The 18,569-nt window shown below is 39.6% G+C and overlaps 1 protein-coding gene across 1 annotated transcript in view; it reads right to left on the bottom strand.

The window, feature by feature from the left end:
* Positions 1 to 210: 210 nt before the first annotated feature.
* Positions 211 to 18,569, bottom strand: part of DNAJC3 (DnaJ (Hsp40) homolog, subfamily C, member 3) — a gene marked incomplete at its 5' end in the record, with an annotated part of 31,379 nt that continues 13,020 nt past the window's right edge. Inside the window, 8 exon segments of the mRNA XM_010192904.1 lie at positions 211 to 458; positions 908 to 1,056; positions 1,882 to 2,014; positions 6,057 to 6,177; positions 6,289 to 6,394; positions 8,105 to 8,224; positions 10,242 to 10,423; positions 11,726 to 11,878. Coding sequence (XP_010191206.1) covers positions 301 to 458; positions 908 to 1,056; positions 1,882 to 2,014; positions 6,057 to 6,177; positions 6,289 to 6,394; positions 8,105 to 8,224; positions 10,242 to 10,423; positions 11,726 to 11,878 — 1,122 coding nt within the window.

The following is an 18,569-nucleotide window of genomic DNA, read 5'->3' as shown; positions in this document are numbered from 1 at the left end:
TAAGTAGCCTCTTACTGGTTTTTTTCCATCCATAGGAATAAAGACGTCCTGCACATCCACAACAAATACACGGGCAGTAACAAACTCCCCCAACCAGCGCGAGCTTGTCCAGTTCACGACAAAGGAAAACCTCTGGATGCTAAAAGAAAGAAGGAGCTTTCCTCCAGTGCAGCAAGACTCTGGGTTAAGGACAACATTAGAAATTAAGAATTTTGGGTCTTGAACTGAAAGACTTTTTATTTTTCAATGAATTAAGTAAAAAACCACCAGCAGCAGCAGCCACTGAAAGCAGTCTTGGCTCTAACTGAAGTGAAATTTGAATGTAAATGGTCCTCCTCCAGATCCAAAGGGGTTGAATCCTTGCCACGTGTTCCAGTTCCTGTGGAAAGGGTTGCCCCCACCCTGCTGACTCTCCGCATCCAGTGGGTCCTCTCCTGCGTCAAACTTCCGCCTCATCTCTGGAAGAAGCAAAAGCAAGGTGGAATCAGGACGGGTACGAATTTCAACAGGGACAGCAACGCTTTCACCAACTGCACCCCACAGGTAACCAGAACATTTTGTCCTTGATCAGTTTATTGCATCTGTTCTCTCTCAGCTGCACTCACATGGGATGGTCCAAGAACAGACCATGCTGCCAGTTCTTCGCAGCCAATAAATTCCAATATTGATCTTTCAGCAACAGCATGGAGGTCAGCATGTAGAGCCCTAAACTCTTCCTATCTTCTCCACGAACCACACTAGAGAGCTGTCTAGAGGACAGCACTTTGGAGGCAAAAAGCATCTTCTTCAGGTAGTTTCACCCAGTAGCGTCAACACTGAAAGCCTTTCCTGAGACCCAGGCAAGTCAAGGGGTACACCACTACTCTTATTTAAAAAAGAAAAGCCATTGCATAAGAGCAATCATTACCTGGGTCAGTGAGGACTTCTTTAGCAGCTGCTATATCAATGAATTTTTTCTCTGCTTTCTTCTTTTCTTCCTCGCTCTGGAAGTTATCAGGGTGCCACTGGGATGCCAGCTTCCTGTAAGCTTTTATGATTTCTTGCTTTCGAGCATTTCTGGATGGATAAAATTGTAGATAAACTTTTCTAATTGCTCATATGCCACAGTAGTGAATCTACAGGTTTGTCTTAAACACCGAGACAGTAATTAAGGGCATCAGGAAAAATATGACTTGGTTAACCTTCTGCAGGTGGCACTGAAGATTCTTTACACAAAAAACCCAGAGGAAGCAGGTCACAGCCTTAAACAAAAGTTACTCTTTCCTTCACCACCCATTTACTTCCTTTGGAAAGATGCTACTGCCAGCTACTATGCAGAATGCAATTCCCAGTCTGAAGAAATTACCATCAGGTGAGCAACAAAAAGCACAAGGAGTAGAGATCGAATTAGTTCATGATTGGAAGGATGACAAAACAGTTCAGCATTGGACACCTGTTTGGTCTCATTAGAAAGACAATTCATTAGTTTCTCAAGGTTAATGGCAGAATATTTAAGATATTTTTCAATAGGTCCTTTCAAACTCTTTAATCTCACACTACCTGCCACAATTTCATTTTTATGTTGCTTTCAGTAATTCTTTTCAGTCTTAATTTCTTCCCCAATTCATTCACCTGACTCTTGATTATCTATACTAGATATTTCTTGCCAAGGGATTTATTTCCTTCCTTCCCAATGTTGCCTTTTTCATTCTTCCTAAAGGAATTGTTAACAAATGCTACTTAAAAGCTGAACACTGCTCAACTGGTACAGCAAGAACGTGAAGGCAGCAAGATACGGGAACAAAAACTAACTCTCAGCACAACAAACTCAAGTGATCAGCCCTGGATGTACTGGTTTAATACCCAACTTTCACATCATCATCTCAGACATTAATACCTCACCTTTTTACTCCCAGGATTTTATAGTAATCCCTCTTCTGTGACTGCTTCAGCATCCTCTGGGCACGTTCCAGACCCTCCCGAATCTGCTGGTCGTTCTCACTATTGGCTTGAGCAGTCTCGTAGTCTTTAATAGCTTTTAGAAAGAAAGTGCATGGAGAAAGATTACACAGCTTTTTATATACACTTTGATTCAAAGAACTCAACCACTCACTAAAATGGATGTTTTGCTATTACCATAAACAGCAAAAAACTTTTATTTCAACTTGCCATGGGTTTGGTTTGGGTTTTTTCCCCCAAATTAGAAAGGCTTGTAGTAGAGGAGATTTACTTTCACATATAAATTAAGTCATTTTCTTTCTTTAGGTTCATCACACTTTTTGGAAAGGAAAAAGGAGGTTACTAGAGGCAGGTCAGAACCCTCTTGAGATGTTGCACCAGTCACATGGATGAGCATGACAAGCATCTAAAACCGGGACGAAACAGAAGCCAGGAAGCAAGTTTCAGCAGCCCGTATTTGAAGAGCACACAAAGAGCTCAATGTTCATCCCATACATTGCTGTTCAACTGAAGGATGCATTATACTGAGTCCTATGAATTAATATTCCTTCTTCTCCCACAGTCTGCACTCAATCAACACGACAGAAAGCCTCTTCCTCTCTAATGACAATTTGCTTCTTATGCCTCTGCATAATGTGCAGTTACATTTTAAGGAGTTTTCTCCAAAGGCATGCTCTCGTTTTTATCTCAAGAGTTGTGTTTCTCAGGAAAAGCAAGAGATGCTGTAACATATTCATGAGTTCTTAAGGAATTCCAGGTCTAATTTTTTGTCTGAAGTAAACTATATTGTTATATTAAGTGGTAACTGAATGCTTAAGAAACCAAGTTTAAATATTCTCTGATATCAAGATTTATCAAGGGAAGCGACTGTTGAAGTCTTTAATGAGACAGCTCTTCTTTCACTGTTCTAATCCTCAAAGTCTCATTTGCAGATCCAAGTCTCCCAGGTTTCTCAAGTTACACCAAGTACTTGCATCAGATTATTTCCAAGCAGATGCTATTTCTCAGCAGGTGTTACATTTGTTTTTCGCTGTTTCTGAGCAAGACAGCAGGAAGTGCTAATGAATTTGTATTACCCAGACATCTGATACCACTGCAATCTTGTTTTGGTTATTGAAAAAAGAAATTCCACAAAGTATTTCCAGGGCTCAAACAATTTCATATGCTATTACAAACAAAATTTCTGTTTATTTTCACATCACTGGACACTGTCATATGCTGCTTGAACAAAGCATTTTGACTTATGCTGATATTTTTAATAATTTGTCCAGTTATTAAAAAACCAAACTGGAATATACACTGTTGCGTTATGTCCAATACATGCTGTCAAAACTGATAAAAATAGTGAGAACGCAGGGATTTCATTATGCTGCTTCACCACTCCAATCATCTGAAGGACCAGCACATTTAATCTGCTTCCTGTGGTAAGGGAAGGTCCCATCACAACGTAAATGCAGATCGGATTGCTCAACGTCACTGAGCACCCACATCACCTACAGCATCAACCACTGCTGGAAACCAAGCTGCTCAAGGGACAAGTATTTGCAGTGACAGTACCAGCATCTCTTTTTTAATTGATTTCTTTATTTAAAGGCTGCAAGTATTAGCCATTCTTTGACAAAACTTGTGCTGTATACTTTAGACAGGTAAGACTCCTGTATTTATGAGGTGAGCCAGAAAAGGAGTCATTACACATCTGTCTCTGTAGACAAGCCCTGGATCCCACATGATTATAAAGTAATTAAAACCCTTTGATGGGCATCAGAACTCAGCTATACAGACTGAAGTGCATCTTGAACATTTAACAAGAATCACCTTCAAAGCTCTGAATTACATGTACTTACACGTTTCCTGTCTTTAAACAGGAAAATAGGTGCCTCCAGCTTCACATTTTCTTGAGGGGAGAATGAGAATCAGCTTGCCTCTTTAAATACAAGACTACAATTTGAATTTCTCCACTGTTCTCTATAGCAGAAACACATCGGTCATTACTTTATAGCAGTTAAAACCGAAGGGTAAGTGAAGACACCTTCAGGCAGACTAACGTTAATGGACTATAATACTGTTTATGGAGGCTCTGCTGGAAGGCACAGTGTTAACTACAACCACCTCACTGCTACCAAGGGCAGGAGGAAGGCAGGGGATACGCTAAACAGGGATCTGGGGAGCACAGGTCCACTCTGGCATAGCTGTCCACTCAGAACCAGGCTAGGCCAGGCCCAGCAGGCCCCAGCCTGGGAAATAAGCTCTCCCAGCTCCCAGGTGTACATCCTCTGTGTTTCCTTGTATCTCAGGGAGGATTTAATAGAAGACAACATAAGAAGGATTCGCATTGAGATTTGTCAATTTCAAGAAAAACAAACAGATCAATTCTGACCTCTAGTAAAAAGCAAAAGGTACATCTAAGATGACTTATGGCAGGCCTCTTTGGCCTGTTTCTCTCTACACCCTCCTCTAAGCTGAGGATTCACACACCTTGAGTGTTAAAAATAATCTTAAATTTTCTTTGGGTTCTCCTTTTGCTGATACTCCTTCCTCTATAATCAAAAACCCTTGACAAAGCCTTACTGGATGTAGATTTGTATTCCGAACCTTTAACTGTTTTTAGGGAAGTGGGCCTTCTTTATCCATTTGTAAAGCTACTTTTCCCAACACTGACTGAGCTTACTTCCACTGTACTGAGGTACAGAAAAAGATGAGGAAATGCCCAAAGGGGGCCTCACCACTGCAAAACCTTCCTGAACTTTCCTTTTAGGTTAACACTGCAGTTCTAAACAATCAGAAGATGGAAAAACATTACTCTGAGAAAAACAGAACGGATTTTTCCTCACACTGAGTTTTGGGTTTTTGAGCAATGTCTTTCTACAAAGGTCATCAGTTCCCCAAAATGCTGTTGTCTTCCACCCTTTTTCTTATAAGGAGGAAGAAGGCATGCCAGTCTCACCAAAGAGGAATTAGGACTAAGTCACTGCAGAGATACAAAGTCTACGGTGCTGATGAAGAGGGCTACCTGACACCACCACAGTCCTCTTTACTGTATTTTCATTTGAGTTAAGGAGGCCTATAAAAAGAACAAAATAGGTAACTCACTTCTGAAGTGAGCAATCTCATCGCTCAGTGATTAATTTCTCAAATAGACAAAAAAAAATCTGAGCATGCTATTAATGAGAGCAGCTGCCTCATGAATGTTTAAATCAGAAAGATTTTTTTTGTTCAGTTGTAAAGCGAAAGATCCAGTGCCAGAAAACAGAAAATCGTTCTATTAGTACTAAATTAATGGAGAAGGTTTTCTGCAGATTTAAAACCTACAACTCCTTTCCCTCATCACATTTGACTGAAACAGCCCAATGCTTCAAAAACTGCTGCATGACCGAGCACAGGGAGGAACAAACAGATTGTCCACGTTTCCCTCTTAAGCCTGGTTTCCAGTAGAAATGAGATTCACTAAATTAAATTCTGAAGCATTTTTTGTAGTGCATTAGCACTTAAAAGCTAGGTAACAACGCAGTGGTGTACTCCGAGACACTCATTATTCAGTCCCTACTTTCCAAGGCTGCACATGGGACCACGTAACAGTCTGCATTTTATGGAAATCCCGTATGGAAAATGCAGTCTCAGGAGTAGAAGCAGTTTACTGCTCTTAGCAGCATTAGAAACCCATGGAGGTAAAGCAATGGCTGTCATCTTCCTCATCTCGACATACGCTAGGGGAAAGAACAGGATTGTTTCATGCTGCCATCTAAAGACATTAAAATGAGTTCCTAAAATGGATTTATATTGCCTTAACTATAATTACCTTTTATCTCTAAATGCAATTGTCTGACATTGCTGATTATACAAAACATCTTTAAGTCGAATAAGCTGTACAGTCTCATAAAACATCCAGAACATAGCCCAGTGTTGTAAAGACAACTCTGCTGTAGATAAAACAAGTACCTTCCACTTATACTAATCAAGATAAAATTACCAGCAGGTATTTTTTGTAAATCTGCAACTACCAGTGCTGATTAGGGATAACAACATAGCGTAGAGTTAAAGTGCATCTTAAAAATTTTTGAAACACCGACTGCATTTTCAACACCCACAAAAACGTATGTGCAAACTGCACACAGCTGTACCTTCTTCATACAGGTCTTCCAGCAAATACGCTTCTGCTCTGTCTTTCAGGGCATTCACGTTGGTTGGTTCCAGCTGCAGAACTTCTGTACAGACTTTTATGGCTTCTGTGGTCTGCTGATTCTAGAGAGGAGAAAGCAAAACAAAACCCATGTAGTTGTGGGTTGGGGTTTTTTGGGGGGTGGTGGCATTTGTTTTAAAGAAATTTGCAGAGGGAGACAGAAGCAGAATTACCTTTGATAAACAGTGGCAGATCCTTTCTTTGGCACGAGTAGCATAAACTGGGACATCTGGCTCAGTTTTCATTACAGAATCATACTTATTGATAGCATCTTCATACCTGTTCAAATCAAAGATAAACATAATATAATGAAATGTACTAACTGTTTCATAGCATTGCAGTTTATTTACAAACTTTAGAATTTTAAAATTCACAGACTTACTGATACTTCTAGTAACGTATCTTAACTTTAATAGTTTTAAAGGTGTGGTGTCGGACAACAGTATGAAGAAAACTTTCAGCCACCTCAAGAATTACATCCCCATGCCGTTTTCTGTGCTATGAGACAAGAGCAGGCACTGTACCTGGCAGGCTTTTTCCCCTCAAGCGTGCACAGACAAGTCTCTAGATTTGCCTCCTGTCCAACACACTACTCTGCACTTGTTAAAAAACGCATCTCCCTCTCTGATGTTCGAAATGGACTAAGTCTGGAGCCTTGCTGTGAGCACTGTACTTGCACTGTATTTGCATTTCTTGGAAAAAAAGAAATCTTACGCCAGCTTGAATCAGGCAGTTGTTTTCTCCCTTCCTTCTTCTCCACAAGTCACACAGTAAAATGTATTTTTGCTGTAAAGGTTTCAAAGATGTTAAAGTTCCATGGTTTGAGTGAGGAATTGATTAGAACATGCACCTAAAAATGCAACCATGCAATTGAACCCAAGAGTTGCTATCAGCTAGGAGAAATTCAAGCTCTTAGAAGACTTCCTGAAGGTGTGCTGACACTGGATTAAATAGAAGACTAAGTGAAAAGTCCAAATGGACTACTGACTTGATAAAACTGTCTTCAGTTGTGCCGATTCACATTCCTGGCGTACTTCACTTCAAAAAGCCACCATGAAAACATTTAATCACTTGTTAGGGGTCCTTACAGCTGGATGTTGTGTGCTTGGAAACATAAAACAAGAACTGGAAGAATACAGAAGTACTGTCTATCATTTAACAGGGCACATAAAAGAGGCCCATCAGTCAGATCCAGTTTTGCTATCAAGGCACTGCAGAGTTATTGGGTGGTTTTAGTCTAAAGATGTGATCCTTTAATCACAGAACAGCTGAGGTTGGAAGGGACTTCTGGAGGTTCATTTGGTCCAACCCTCCTGCTCAAGCAGGGCCACCTAGAGCAGGTTAGTCAGGATTGTGTTGACTGATTCTGGGTATCTCCAAAGTGGGGAGACTCCAGAACCTCCTCAGGCAACCTGCACCAGTGGAAATGAGGAGGTGGTGGGAAGAATTTCCTTATATTTAAATGGAATTTTCTGTTTCAATTAGCACCCATTGCCTCTGGTCCTGTCTCTGGGCACCACTGAAAGGAGCCTGGCTCTGCCCTCTTTGCATCCTCCTTCTAGGTATTTATCTACATTGATGAGATGACTCTGTAGTAGAGAAGGCTCAGGGGGAACAGTCCCAGCTATCTCAGCCTTTCCTCTCAGGAGAAAGATGCTCCAGGATACAGTTGGCTTTCTGGGCTGCAAGTGCACATTGCCAGCTCATGACAGTGTACAAGAGCCTGCAAATATTATCCCTATCTTGGTCTTACTGCCTGCTCCACAAAGTAGTTAAGTATGCAAAGAGAAGACAGTGGCATCACAAGGAATCAGAATAGGATTGTCACTATGTGAGTCAATATTTATTTTAATTGTAATTTGAGAGCTGTACTCAGTTATCCACTTCAACTGACAGATGCAAAAAGCACCACTTAATCAACTCCTCAATCAATAATAAGTTGGTGCCTCAGTAATGATTTTTTTCTTTAATACAGCAGTGAACACTTACCTGCCTTCTCTGATGAATTCCTCTGCTGACTCGATCTGCTTATTGAGTTTCTTTACTTGCTTATAGAGAGAGAAGCATCGCTTATGGTCTTGGTCCAGTTTCAGACATTCCCGGACTTCACTTTTCACAGGGAGGAAGGGAAAAAAAACAAAACAACAAAACAAACCAAAGCAAAGACATCAGCACACACTAACATTTCACCTGGAGACACAATGCAGATATCTATAAGCTATCCAAAACAACAGCTGACTTTTTAACATCTCTTCCTTCACTCAAAAATGGATTTAAAGTGAGACCAAGAAGTCTTCCAGAACCTACAGGGATATTTGCCTGGTTTTGTTTTTAATTATTTTGTATTGCCAAATATGCAAGGACTGAGAAGTGTTCCATTAATAACTGACTTAGCAGCAGCATGAAAAAATACCCTGGGAAAGAAGTTATATTCAAATGCAGTTGTTTGTGATTTTCCTATATATTTAACTCAGTGATACTACAAAATAGGTAATATGTAGAAGTGTATTCTATGCTGTCTGAACAGACAAAGCTCAGCTAAAATCCAAACCTCCTCTTAATGGAATGGAAGCCAAGCCTAAGCCTGACTTCTCACTGTGAAGACTGTTTAATCAGACCAATTAAGGCAGATACCTCTCAAAATAGCCACAAGTCTTAAAAAAAATAAAACCTCCAGAATGCAATCATATGAAAGAACAAAAGTTTTGTATCATAGAGAGTCATCACAGCACAACCAAGGTGTTATTTTCAGAAAAAGGTCACAAAATTTTATTTTGCTCCTCAGCACAGATAAAAAGGTATCTATTACTTGAAAATTATTAAGCCTGTAAAGGTAAGAGGAAAAAACTAAGGGAAGAACATTAATCACCCAGTAAATCCAAAAGCTATAGAACTCAGTAGATCTTATGAGGCAAAAGAGAAATAAAAGCAGAATCACAGAATAAAGAAGAGAAGCTTATCCCTTCGTTGTGATACCACTCTGTTCTGTTCTTCAACAGCTCTCTCAATTACACTTATAAAAATGATTTAGTTATTAACAAAGGAAGTCCGTGTGTGGATTTCAGAGAAAAAAAAAAATACCAGCTATTCTTGAAATCATCAAGGTAAATGATCATCAGCTACCAAAAGTCACCACAGAAGTGACCTATGAGCTCCAAAGATTAAGTATACACTGGAAAGGGGATCAGTAATGCAAACTAATTAGTTACTTAGTATTTACTTTTGCCCAGCTACAAATGAATTTTTGCTATTATAATCAAATGCAGTTTCCATCCATTAGCCTTTGCCACACACTGCCAAGAAAAGAAACTCAGGCTTTTTCACTTCCCTTCACCTCTTACTGAAGAGATTCTGTGGCAGAAACCACATTGGAAGGAGCCTGAAGATGCAGGCAGCACATCTGAGATAAGCTGCACAGGAACCACTTGTGTGCAAAAAGGAGGACTGTATCATCTGCCCAGCTGAGTGTGAAGTTAACAGTCCAGATTGGGCAAGGGCAGTTATCCGCAGGGCTGACAGGGATATACAGGAATAACACCTTAAACTTAACTGAATATTAATAAAAGGGTAGGGCATTATGAAAAAAGATCATTCAAAATACTGGACACTGTCTGCAAGGATGAAAGATTGACAGCTCTGGATCCCCAGCTCCTCATACTTGGATGGTTCCTGTACTTTGTATTTATTCTTAAGCTTGTAACCTTTTGTTTCTACTCTTGAAAATAAAAATCTAAGACTTAATTCATAAAATTTTTGTTGGCATTGTAAACTTAACTCAAATGGAGGCTCAAGGTTAAGAAAAGCCAAAGCAAGTTTAGAGAAGCACTTTCTTCTAGTAAGGAGAAATACAGTAAAGACAGTAAATGTAAGCAACTCTGACAGACCTGCACTATGGCTTCTGTTTCAGTAAATAAGAAACCATCGATGGCTGCTCTGCCAAGAACAGCCATGGTGTCTTCACTGCTGGTTCTTAGCTTCTGGAAAGGAGCTCCCTTTATCAGAACCATACCAGGGTTGCTACTCCATCCAAAAACCAGGCAACACAGATACTTCATGGTTTATCACAACCTGTTATCGTCTCATCTTCTGCCTCAATTATAATGATTACAGCAAAGAATAAAGTTACCTGAGTGATAATTCATGGTCCCCCAGCTGATAATATATTCTGCTGATTTTATAGAAGGCTTCAGTGTTATCATTCTTTAATTTGGCAGCAGCTTTCAAGTCACTAATGGCTTTGCTTGGTTCCCCTTCCTTTATATAACACTCGGCTCGAAGTTCCCGTAGCTCTGCATCCCAAACACAAACCTTAAGAAACCAAAATTAAAGCTTGTTTTTGGTCCATAATACTTCACTTTTTCTCCCCAACAAAAGAGAAATCCCATTTAATTTCACTTTGCCAACTGCAACAGCATAAGGTTCAAGCTGCATGCAGAGCACATGAAATTAGCATCTCCGCTTCCTGGTGGATGCTGTGATGCACCTGCCCAAATAGAAAACAAGGGCCTGAAAACTTTGTAAATGATTCTATCAGCTCATGCAGGGAGACGAATTAAATCTACTAGCACTGCTTAAATTTGGACAGTCTGTTGAGCCTCCAGGGAAGGATATCAGAATCATAAATTACTATATCTTCCCAAAAGAATAGGGTAATGAACAGCAAGGACCAAGCTGTCAGTTGTCCCCTAGAAAAAAAGGCTGTGGGTAAGATTTGACCTTAGTATCTGGATTTTAAAGATACACATAGAAGTAACAATGTCACAGCATGGCAAAAATAATTCCTTAAAAGGAACTGCCTATCATAATTTTGTAGGATTTATTTTGTGTCTTATCATTTGTTTGTAAATCAGTATTTTTGAAGATGAGGCTTTTCTGTTTTCTGTCCTCCCTCCCTACAAACTCCTACACTCTGGCAGTTTCCTCTAAAAAGTAAATTCCAAGTCAATGTTAATTTGCATGTGAAAAGTCACAGTAGTTAACTGTCTTGTAATACATATTTCTGTATGATTCACAAAATGGTCATGATTGAGTTATTTACACTTACTCTATCAGACTACCTGTACCGATTAAAATCCAACAAATTCAGGTATCTAATGAACACGCTGAAAACCTAGATAGCAATTTTAACGGTGATTTTTTTTGATCTTTTGTTACTTCATTTTCTCAACAAAAGAAAGTACCTACTTTGTAGTGAAGAACGACCATTTATCAAGTTTTATATTAGGCAACAAAACATTTAGATGAAAAAACCCTATACTTCCTATACTTGACAAAACTTCCTTGGTTGAGAACAACATTTTTCTCAGCTTTCCCAAGAACACTGAACTATAGAAAAATGGAAAATATGATCAAGTAAGTTATCTGCAACAGACGTTTGGCTGAAGTTATATCTTTAACACCCTAACTACAATCTATTATTTTAACTTTTTTTGTGGCTAGTGCTCAGCATTCTTCTCTCCAACTGCATCATGGACTCATGGTGCTCAGCTTAACTAAGCCAATTACACCAAGTGTTTTCAAACCAGTGAAGAAGTCATTAAACAAAAATACACAGATCTCAGACAGGAGCTCTTATTTTCCTTTCACAGTACCATTTTACTTCGCACTTACTGCCAAGATTTCATCAAGAAGAGAAATAGCGGTTTCGTAATCCTCTTGCTGGTAGGCAGATAATGCTTGTGAATGCAGGCGCTGTAGCTCATCAGATTTTGTCAGCTGAGTCTGGGCTTCTTTTTCCTCATTACTGCTAGGATTGGATTTGAGCTGCAAATGTTAAAAAGGAGAGAGACTGAAATGCTTGTTCAAGAATCTCTTTTTGTCTCATTAATAATCATATCATGGAGAACTGACTAAAGCTGCAAATAAAGCAAAATTATTTTCAAAATTCCACTGGAAGTGTTTCCAAATCCAAACTTCAGAAAAACAAAGACATTTTTAGAATCATAGATCATTTAGGTTGGAAAAAACCCTTAAGATCATCAAGTCCAACCATTAACCTAATATGCCAAGTCCACCACTAAGCCATCTCTCTACACATCACATCTATGCGTCTTTTCAATACGTCCAGGGATGGGGACTCCACCACTACCCTGGGCAGCCTGTTCCAGTGCTTGATACCCCCTCCAGTGAAGAAATTGTTCCTAATACCCAATCTACCCTCTGCCCAGTGCAACTTGGGGCCATTTCCTCTCATCTTGTCACTTGTTACTTGGGAGAAGAGACCCATACCCACCTCACTACAACCTCTTAGGTTGTAGAGAGTGATAAAGTCTCCCCTCAGGCTCCCTTTCTTCAGGCTGAACAACCCAGTTCCCTCAGCTGCTCCTCACATGATTTGTGCTCTAAACCCTTCACACCCTGTCCCCCTCATCATTTACCACTGGACACATCATACACAACAGTCATTGTTGTCCTGTCACCCCCCAGAAGTCATGGACTTTCAACTGCAGCCTAGTTAATCCACCTCTCTGCAGACAGCTATTAAATACTGGATTCCTCAGCATCACTACAAAGTACATCCACGTGGCATAATCACATCTCACTTTAAGCACAACACTCATTTATAAATTCTTTATAGAAAGAAATGCAACATACTACAGAAGGTATTACCATAACGCTGTGTTTCTTACTGTTTCTTCAGAAAAAGCTACAGTATCAAGTTAAGATGCTATAAGTCTTAAGGCTGGTCTACAAAGACTGTAATTTCTCATTCTTCTCCCTCTGAGCAAACAGAAGGGGTTACATTGTAGTTGCCTTCATTTGTTCAGGCAGCTTTGTATTTTCAAAGAAAAAAATAAACATACAAATCTCACTGACAACTCTTCTGGCCCATTTTTGTCTTCTTCAGTGGCAGCATTTTGGTCATTCCCTTGCAAAACTAAGAAGTCATTTGTAAAATTAATGTAGTTTGAATAAGGTACTGGATTCACACTTGTTGCTGATCAGAATGACTTCCAAAGTTTTAAAAAGGACAGACCAGCAGGAATTGAATTTTTTTAAATTTTGTTTGTTTTAAAACCCAAACTTGCATTACCTTGCATTTTATACACAGAACACTGACTGAAGTTACCAAGTCCTCAAAGTCATCCAGTACTTTTCCCTTCCTCCTTTATCTCAAAGTGGCCCCTTCCCTTTTTCTCATCAGTAAGTTCTTCAAACACTTATATTTTCTGCTTAAGTGTCTAATGTAATTCAACAACATCAGCTCTCAGAACTCCTTTAACATTTCCCCTGGTTCTACCACTTAGGTATATGAAAGGAAAAAGCCTAAATGCAACATCAAAAGCATGCAGGTCCCAACCTCTGTCTTAGATGCTTCATTTGAAGTATTTTTGAACCTTATGCAGTTGTTTCATTTTACTCTGGCAAAAATCAAGTTGTACTTGGACCTGAAAATTCTCCTTTATCCCCTACGTTGTTTTTCAGCAAGAGGAGGGGAATGCAATCAGAGCTTTCCTCTTTGTAGGCTGACTCCTGACGCATGCCTCAAAAAGCTTTTCTTCTGGTTCAAACAGAAGCTCTGCCTATAAACCCCTGATGCTGTGCACCCTTTTCTTCCCCCAAATCTGGAGCTTGTAGTAGAGGCAAATTTCTGCCTCTGTAATTTTAAAAGCTCTGAAGTTCTGAACTCTTCAGTTCCAGCTAACTTGCTTAATTTTCTCCCTCAATTTCTGAGCATTTTCCTTTCAAAAATTAAGAGCTTTTGCTGTGGATGAACTTTATGCTTCTACAAAGCATACTTTCTACTTTATGCTCACACAAAGTGACAGTGGACTATAAAAAGCAATGTTACAATCATACAGACAAGTCTAATAGTAATGAAGACCATTCGAGTGAAACATCCTAGATAATTTTAGATAGTACAAACTGTACAGTTAACAAAGAAAGGCAAACTTTTCAAGCTACCATTCAAACTAAAGCCATCAAGTGTGTGTATGCTACAGTGAGGAAAACATACACTCAAAGTTTGCTAGATTTCCAAGTAAGAAGCAACTTACTAAAAAAACCTTCAGCTGAATTTAATACAGATCTAAGGCAAACCTAACAATCCTCTATATGCTTCATCAATGGCATCAACACAGTGTCAGAAGCTATGCTCTGCTCAGTTCTAAGCACGCTGCTACTGGTGAAGGTATTCTCAGCATGGGTTCCTTCGCTGTCTTTGATGTTTACTACATTTGGATCAGAACAGTAAATTAGTTGCACTTTAAGTTGCAGCACCAAGAGCTAGCCATCTGTTAGAGCAGCTTTCATTCACTACCATATAACTACAACTAATTCCTTTAAAGAACACAAAGGCCAGTACACAGGAACAGCTTTGTTACTTTGAGTAACTCTCTATCACAGATTTACTGCTATAGATGCTGTTTTATTCTCAGTATAGGAGAGAAACACCCTGGGGTAAGCAAAACCCCACTTCACCCTCCCAAGCGTGCAAGATTAAAGGGAACAAAATCATCACCTCCACTCAAGTTATCAAGTACAGCTTTCAAAGTATTTGCATGGGTATTAGCCTCTCCCCATTACTCTCAGGGAGGAAGCTGGCTTCTTCCAAAGCTTTATCTCAAGGACTACGCTCAAAACTTTGTAAACTTGCTACACCCAGGGCAGTAGGAAAAGGCATTAGTAGCTTCATTAAACTCAGGATTTTTTTTGGCGTCAGAAAAGCACTTAGATAATTTCTATTCAAAGGAGAAATTGCACTTGCAGTCAAACACCAAGTATTTAAAAGTTTTCTGATGCGAAAAGCAATTTAACAAGCTAAACAATTAATGCTGGTTTTCAAGAAGCAACATAAACCCCCTTCAAACCTGCTACATTTCATGGTATTTCAAAAGTCTGTCAGCATGAGCTTTCTAACCATACACAGACATTACACCAGTCACACACAAAGCCACATGAAAAACACAATGCAGCACTGCCTCAGAAAAATGCTGTTAATAAAAAGCCATCGATATGGCCAAACTGGTATATCAGCAGTTGCAAAACACTGAAGAGAGACCAAACTACACAGGATCCATTTGCATCTTGTATGTTGGATGATGCTGAAAATGTCCTGTGCCAGTCTGAGTTATTTAATATTTCAGTGTGTTGCACCTACATGTACCTCATAATTATGCTTTCTGGGTCAGCAATATGCTTTTTATTTAACAAAGCTCTGAAACATCTATTTACAACATGCTGGAAACACAATCCCCAAAGTAAGGGTTTTTTGCTACATGCTTTTGGTTTTTTTGGGTTTTTGTTTTCCAGAAGCATGGGGAAGAGTTACAAGGCTTGGCTGAGTTAATTCAATTGTTTACTACAACCTGTCCTGCTTTCCAGCTACGCAGTCCTTTGCAATGGCCCCTTAAAAATACAGGAAAAGGTTGGACATTTAGAACAGAAATCCTAATGAAGGAGAGTTACAGCCACCTTGAGGAAAAAAACCCCAACTAAAAAATCCATACTCTTAAAGAGTATAGATTAAAAGATACATAGGCAATTCTTCTGTAGCATTTGAATATCTCAGTACGTATTATAAACGGACACTATCAACTTGAAAAACTCTTACATACTGTTTAAAAACAAAAACATTGTTAAAAAAACGAAGCGGCACAGACAGTTTCTATACCTTGCTTACAGTGGTCCAGAACCACAGGCATACACCTATGCATTCTAAAGCTGTTTTCTTGTTTTTCACACTGATAAATACACAGACAGTGAAAAGAAAGAGTAAAAAAAACCCTACAGAACAAACAAACATTGAGGGGAACTGCAGGAATCTCCATGGTTTGGAGGTTTCCAAAGATCAAGATACACATGCACTCAAGAACAGTGCACAAAGGAAAGCTCTGCATCGGCACAGCAACATATCAGGTAACAAAACTATGATGTTAGACAAATGGAAAAAAGCATGGAAATATTTAAATATCTTTTTATTTACATTCCTCTGTGGTACTGTGATCATCTGTATATGGAAACAATCTAATGTTATTCTGGTCTGGCTAAGAGAACTCCAAATACCCAACTCAAACTTGCCTAGTGACTTACTCAAACCAGGTAAACTTACAGTGCCATAAGATGGTTGCCTACATCCAAAACAGTATTATTATTCCACACACCAACCAACCACAGAAAACGACTGTCCAGTGTGTTTTGCAACAACCAAGGGTTTCTCTAGGTTAGAACACAATTTGCAGATGTAGAGTGCTCAGTCACTTGGTCTTGGCTGACATCTAGTGGGGCTGGGAGCAGCACCTCCAGTTTCCAGCTTTTAAGTATTTAAGCTTCCAAGGGAGACAGAATTACACATTTGGGAAATCTCAGTTTACAGTATTTACTGCAACAAAGTGCAGCTGGGAACATCACAGTCAGTCTAAAAAAAAGAAAATAATTTAAAAGAAACATTACAACATGGTACTTTCCAACAGACTAGGCGGAAGTTCTGCTCTATTCTTTGTGCCTTCTACAGAATTTAGCAACTCAAACACTGTCATTTTCTCTAGGTCACAAGCAGGGCCATGGACAACATCACAAGGCATACACAAAGGGCTGCCAGGACTTGCATTACTTTTGTCACCTTTTCAGAGGCTTTCCATCAACCAAAGTATATCAATATTCATTTTATTCTCACTAAAAATCATATGCTTAAAGATAAATATTCCAGGGTTTTTTCACTGATTGAGGCCTTAGACACAAACACTGATGTGCTCACAGATGCCCGCCCTGTTGACTTCTGTAATTCAGAAACAAGTAGGGGGAAAAAAAATGCGGCATTCTAAAAATAAGCCATGAAAGCTGGGGTCCCAAGAGACTGCTCCTGAAAGGGCTACTCCCACCCTTTGCAGTCAGGCATTCCCACTGCCTGCCCTCACACTGGCACTGCCTCACAAGACAGCCTGTACCAATATGCCACAGGGGGAAGAAACATCCAAACAGGGAAACTGCTCTGCTTGGCTTTCAAATAACTTTAAAGACTAAGGTGCTCATGAAACTTTTCCCACAAACTATAAAACTGTGTAGAAAGAATTGAAGAGTATGAATATTTTTCTCTTTCCACAGGTATGCACTAAAGGAAAGTTTTACTATTATGTGGAAAGAATAGTTTCGATTATTATTTTAGGCTTTACACAAAAGCACTGCTGTTACAAACTGGGTAAGTTTACTGTCATCCTCCCATCCCTTTAGATGGGCTGAATCTTTCCTAGTCTTTCTCTCCCTCAAAAATCACTGCATCTCCTAAACTGCTGAGATCCCTTTCAAGGAGCATGACTCCAAGAGAGTGGAGAAAAGGTGGGAAGAAATAAAAAAAGCAGCTTTTCTGAGTCTCCACTGGGGTTTGACAAACTTCTGCAATGTGCTAGGAGAAAACAGCATTTCACAGGCGTGTCATTGCATCATTCACCTTGCTGTGGAGAGCAACACTGGTGACACTGACTCTTAATGCAAGCATCATACAAGGAATTACAAACCATCTCACTCGTACATGTCTGTCCTTGAGCAGTCCACATAAAATTACTCTCCTTATTTTCCACACCCTGACCTGGTTTCTCCAACTCAAAAGCAGGGAACATTTTCAAAACTGATCTACTTCCTTGAAGTCAACACTTGACGCAAACCATCTCTTGTGTGATTTCACACAAGAGATAACACATCTACTGTCATTCAAAGGCACACAATCTACTTCAAAGGCACCTGGCTCTACATGAAGAGAGCTCATCTCATCTACACAACTACTTTCTCAGGAAAAAGATTAATACTGAAGGTAAAAACTCAATTTGACATACCACAATTCATACCTGTAAGCACATGACATCCTCAGGACCACCTATTTTAGGTAGCATCCTGAAATCCTGCCCAGTAAAGAAAATTGATTATTTTGCTTCAAAGAAGGGAGATGGATGGGGTAGAGGTTTGTTTTGATTTTAAAATAAAGCATTTCCACTCATCTTTCCATGATACTCAACATATGCTGACTCAAACACATGACTAGGCTGCTGCATGCCTACCAACTTACAAGGAAAGTTGGCAGATTTAGAGCCTACATTACTAATGTAGGATGGCCAAAGTTTTCCTGCAATTTCTGTCTAGATTTGGACACCAAAGCTTGCTGATGTGCTCCAGAATGAGAGCATTCTAGTCAGGGGATATCCAGCCAAAGTGGGAGGCTAGAAGGCTGTTCATATCCTGACCTACATTTACTCAGCTGAAGAGCAGAATCACAGATTACCCTCTGTTCACACATAAAACATGCAAATTTAGGTATCCAAGTCCACAACTAAATTCTAGCCTAAAAGCTACCAAGATGCCACTGGCATTTCTTTGAGCCACATCGGCCCGAGCAGTAGAAAAAACTTGTATTTCAAGGTACAACTTACTCCTTCTGGCTTCTTGACAGCTGACTTACAATATGATTGAAAGCTTCCTAGTGGCTCCTATTCACTTTTCCCCTACTGCTTTTGGTAGCAATAGT

This window comes from Mesitornis unicolor, unplaced genomic scaffold (genome assembly GCF_000695765.1).
Source record: "Mesitornis unicolor isolate BGI_N332 unplaced genomic scaffold, ASM69576v1 scaffold20809, whole genome shotgun sequence".
NCBI classification, from domain to species: Eukaryota; Metazoa; Chordata; class Aves; order Mesitornithiformes; family Mesitornithidae; genus Mesitornis; species Mesitornis unicolor.
Note: the sequence above shows the minus strand (reverse complement) of the source record. Positions and strands in the feature narration are given on the sequence as shown.